The sequence below is a fragment of the Fukomys damarensis genome, unplaced genomic scaffold (assembly GCF_012274545.1).
Source record: "Fukomys damarensis isolate Sample0158 unplaced genomic scaffold, DMR_v1.0_HiC HiC_scaffold_16, whole genome shotgun sequence".
Taxonomy (NCBI): domain Eukaryota; kingdom Metazoa; phylum Chordata; class Mammalia; order Rodentia; family Bathyergidae; genus Fukomys; species Fukomys damarensis.
In genome coordinates, this window is record NW_022900928.1 from 25,544,790 (window position 1) to 25,549,127 (window position 4,338).

General features: G+C 47.1%; 1 protein-coding gene across 1 annotated transcript in view; it reads left to right on the plus strand.

Moving 5' to 3' along the window:
- Positions 1 to 3,267: 3,267 nt before the first annotated feature.
- The window catches only part of Chrna10 (cholinergic receptor nicotinic alpha 10 subunit), an 8,472-nt gene continuing 7,401 nt past the window's right edge, over positions 3,268 to 4,338 (plus strand). The window contains exon 1 of the mRNA XM_019204380.2: positions 3,268 to 3,377. Coding sequence (XP_019059925.1) covers positions 3,305 to 3,377 — 73 coding nt within the window. The 5' untranslated portion in view covers positions 3,268 to 3,304. The remainder of the gene's footprint in view (positions 3,378 to 4,338) is intronic.

Below are 4,338 nucleotides of genomic sequence, written 5' to 3' on the forward strand. Positions count from 1 at the left end.
AGGACCCAAGTTTAATCCTCGGTACCAAAAGAATAAAAGCCCTCCATCTTCATCTTTTTAATGTCCTTTACTTCTTGAAGTACCTAGATCATTTGTCCTTTAGAAAGCTTGGGGCATCTAGATTTGACTCGGTTTTTTTTATAATATTTTTATCATTTCAGAAGACATACCTGCCTGTCCCACCTTGATTATTTATTTGGTTTTGTCAGCCCGATTCACCCTTTCTAATGCTGTCAAATTTTCACTTGATATCGTAATTGTGGCCAAGATACATCATTTTGTACCAGCTATCTCCCATTCTGGGTCCTTGTTCTGAAGTAACAAAGATTGAAGCAACAAAATAGCAGGTCATCAGGAATAACGTGGCGCATGTTTTATTAGAATAAAAGGATGTTTAAAACTATCTTCTATATGGGGCCTTCTCTCCAGTCTTTGGTACAGGTGTACATGACAACACAGGAATGCTGGCTTTTCACTCACAGCCAGGCCTTCAATGTCTAGAAAGCTGCTGTCTCCTACTAGTTCATTTACAGACATGTTCTTTGCCCTTCGCACTTCACTCACTGAAGCCCAGACAGCTTCCTCAAGTTAATTATTCAGGGCCTCTGCCTTATCTGTGCCTGGTGTCATTTTCAGTATTGTATTTCCTGTATCTTTTCAGGTGTGCTGATCTCATTTTTAAATTATTACATATACTAATTATATAACAGCTTCTTAAAATTACCCAACTTTTGAAAAAAAAAATTTTTTTTTGAGACAAGGTCTCACTATGCAGTTGAGACTGACCTAGAACTCCCTACATAGCCCAGGCTAGTCTTGAACTCACAGCGATCCTCCTGCCTCAGCCTCCCAAGTTGTGGGATTACAGGCGTGCGCAACCATACCCGGTAAGAAATTTTAATTTCAATCTACTTTCTAATATTTTTCAAATTTATTTTTTTCATCCCAAACTATAGAAATATTTCAACATTTTTAAGAAAATTAATAATTATCAGACTCTATTTTCTGCCTGGCAGTTTTACATACATTACCTAATACTTAAGACAATCCAGCTTGTATTATTATCCACATTTTTAAAAAGAAGAAAATCAAAGGCAGAGAAGATAAGGAAACTGCAGAGAATCACACAGCTCATGAGTGGGGGACATGGGACTAGAACCCCTCCAGTCTGGTCTGTCCAGCAGTCCATGCTGAAAGAATCACTGCTGCCAGGCTGACTGGAGGCAACTTAAAGCCTCTTCCATCCGCTATGCTTTTATACCTGCTAGAGCTGTATAATCATGGGTTCATAATTTCCCTCATTCTTCAGCCCCGCCTTGGCAGGCAACCACCACTCCTGTGCTTTCTCAAGCCTAACTCCTTTCCACTGAACTCTTCCCCTCCACAGTCCCACTCGGACCTTCCCTTTTCACAGTCCCCTTATGCTCGTAACCTCACGGTCTGTACAGGAGTTCCTGGCCTGGTCTACGTGCCACAGCAATCCCTCTCAGGTTGATCTTGAAATAAACGTCCTGATTGGTTAACTTGTACCTTGTTTTGTTTTTCCTCTCCTAACACATGTTCCCGTCCCTATCCCATCTCTCCTTGCTCTGAAGGCGATACAAGTATCACCTGTTAGGACATCACATGTGATTTCTCATACTACCTCAAAACCTTCACACAGCACGTCTCAGCCTTTTGGCTAAGATCAAGTGCAAAATGTTCACAAATATTTTTTGGGGGATTTGTCTTTGTTTTGGTGCCAGGGGTTGAACATCTGTGCAGCACCCGCACCCCCCAACCTCTTAAATGGTTGATATGCCTTCCTGGGATAGGGAAGTAGCTGAAAGGTAGAGCACTTTAATCCCCAGGTCCACAGGCATGTAAAAAAAGGGGGGGGTTTACCTTCCTTTCAAATCATTTTGCCGTTAAAAAGAATTCTGAAATTAACAAACTGCATTTGGTGGACACAAAGCAGAAACCTCAGAGGGCAGAGGAGGTCATTCTCCTTCAGCATCACCAGGAAGCTCCTCTGCATCAGTCCTCTAGCCTCCCCACTTGCCTTTCCCTCTTGTTTGAGCCTCCATGTTGGCAGAAGAGGTTTCAGTAGGTGTTCTTTATTAAACTGAGGACATTTCCCTCGTTCCCAGTTTGCTGAGAATTTTTAGCATGAATAGGTGTTGGGCTGTGTGTGCAGTTCCGCTGTGAAGTGATGTGAAAAGCTCATGTAACACCCAGCGGGGGATTTGGGGGAGGTGGATGGAGACAAACATCTAGTACCTGGGAGAGAGCAGGGGCACGGAAAGAAGAGAGACTCGCCACCACAGCTGAAGTCACAGCCACGGATGGAACTGTCAGGGCAGTTTGACTGTTGTCAAGCCAACTTGGACAAAAGTAATCCAAATGAGCTCTGGTGGGCTGTAAATGCCTGTGAATCTGTGTGTGTCCCTGAAGCGAGCCTAACTCGTTAGAGAAGCTTGGCACGAAGTGCTCATCCTGAGGTTCTCAGTCCCTCACCAGGAGGACAGCCTCCGTTCTAGAGGGAGCCACAGTGGCAGAACTGGGAAGAGAGCTCCCGCCAAGGCGCCAGCCATCAGCCTGAAGCCCAGGTCTTCGGCTCATCCTGACCCTGTGTCCCTGTACTCTAGGACAGCCTGAACTGAGCCTGGGTGCTCTTTACAGAATTTGAATAATTTAAGCCTCAGCAGCCAGAGGTATCAGTTTCTGCTGCGCTGTTCCCATGGCACAGGTGTCCTAGACCTGTAATTAAGCTAATAACAGGCATATGGGGAGGGCTCTCTGCCCTGTACTTCAGCCCTGGGCCTATGTGAGTCCCTCCTGCCTCTTGCTCTCTGAGAGCAGCAGGCTCATTTGAGCCCAGGTGCCAGGAATGGAGGACGTGAATCAGAGGGCCTGAAATAGAAAAAGAAAGGGAGAACAGAAAGAGGCTGACAGAGGAAGATCAGAGGCAGGGAGACAGAGAAACCAGGTCATTACAGGGGGAAAGACAGAAGGAGCTTAAAACAGAGAAGAGGGGGACGGGCAGAGAAAAGGGCAGAGTCCAAGGCTGAAGGACAAAAGGACCAGCACAGGAAAACCAGCGGATTCCAATGACCAAGTGCTAACATCAACAGGCAGGTGCAGATAGGGTCAGATAGCCAGAAGGGCAACAGGGCTCCCCAGAGAGTAGCTGGACCCCCCCCCCCGCTAAGCCATCTAAGCCTTTCTCGTTTCCAGGGCCTGTCCACACTGCCTTGTCAGCTAAGCCCGATACGGACCAAGGTCTGGCCTGGAGACCCGCTCCACCTCTGGCTGTGGCAGAGCCATGGGGCCACGAAGCTATAACCTCTGCCGGAGCCTCCTGCTCCTGCTCCTACTCCTGCTCCTACTCCCTGCAGGTAGGAAGCTCAGGGAGACAGCGCTGGCCTCTCTTGGCAATGCTGTAACTTCCATCAGCTCCAAACCTCTCTCCAAACCTCTCTCCCAATGATGTCTCCTTATCATTCTCTTCAGTACCTACACTGGAACAAGTGTCACTCTGGGGAATGTGGGAAAGAATTGCTTGAAGGGACTAAGAAGCCACTTGCCTGGCTCGGGTGGGAGCAGCAATGGGGAGTTTCCAGAGATACAAATGGAAACTCAAAGGGGCCGATCGCGAAGGGCCTTAAATGTCAGGCCGATGCTTTAGCCTGCAACCAGGGGACCCCTGAGCGATCTTAGGCACTGGCCTGGCAGAGATACATGTCTAAAAGCTTAATGTGCTGGAAGTGTACATGCTGGCAGGAGACTGAGTTTGAGGCAGGCAGAGTTGTGAGAAGACTGCTACTGCTGCCATTGTGATCCAAGGGGGAAAGGAAGGCACCTGAGCTGGAGAGGAGAGAGTGAAATCAGGGAGTGTCTGGTGGGATTTGGAGAATCTGACAGGATTTAGAGACTGAATGGATTGCAGGGGGAGAAAGAGGAAGCGGGGATAAAGGAAGGAAAATTCCAATTTCCTGCCATCACTAAGAGTGCTATTTGCTGAGATAAAGGACACAGGATAAGAAGCAGTTTCAAGCCAAGTGTGCTGGCACATACCTGTAATCCCATTTACTCAGGAAGCTGAGGCAGGAAGATTTATAAATTTGAGCCCAACGTGGGGGACTTAACTGAGCGGGACACTACCTCAAAACTAGTCCATTGCCCAAGTGTGGTGGTATAATCCCAGCACTGGGGAGGCTGAGGCAGGAGCATTGCCATGAGTTTGAGGACAGCCTGGACTACATAATGAATTCAAGGCCAGCATGAACTACTTACTGAGATTCCCATTTCAAAAAAAAAAAAAGAAAAATCAATCAATCAATCCAAAGGCTAGGGATG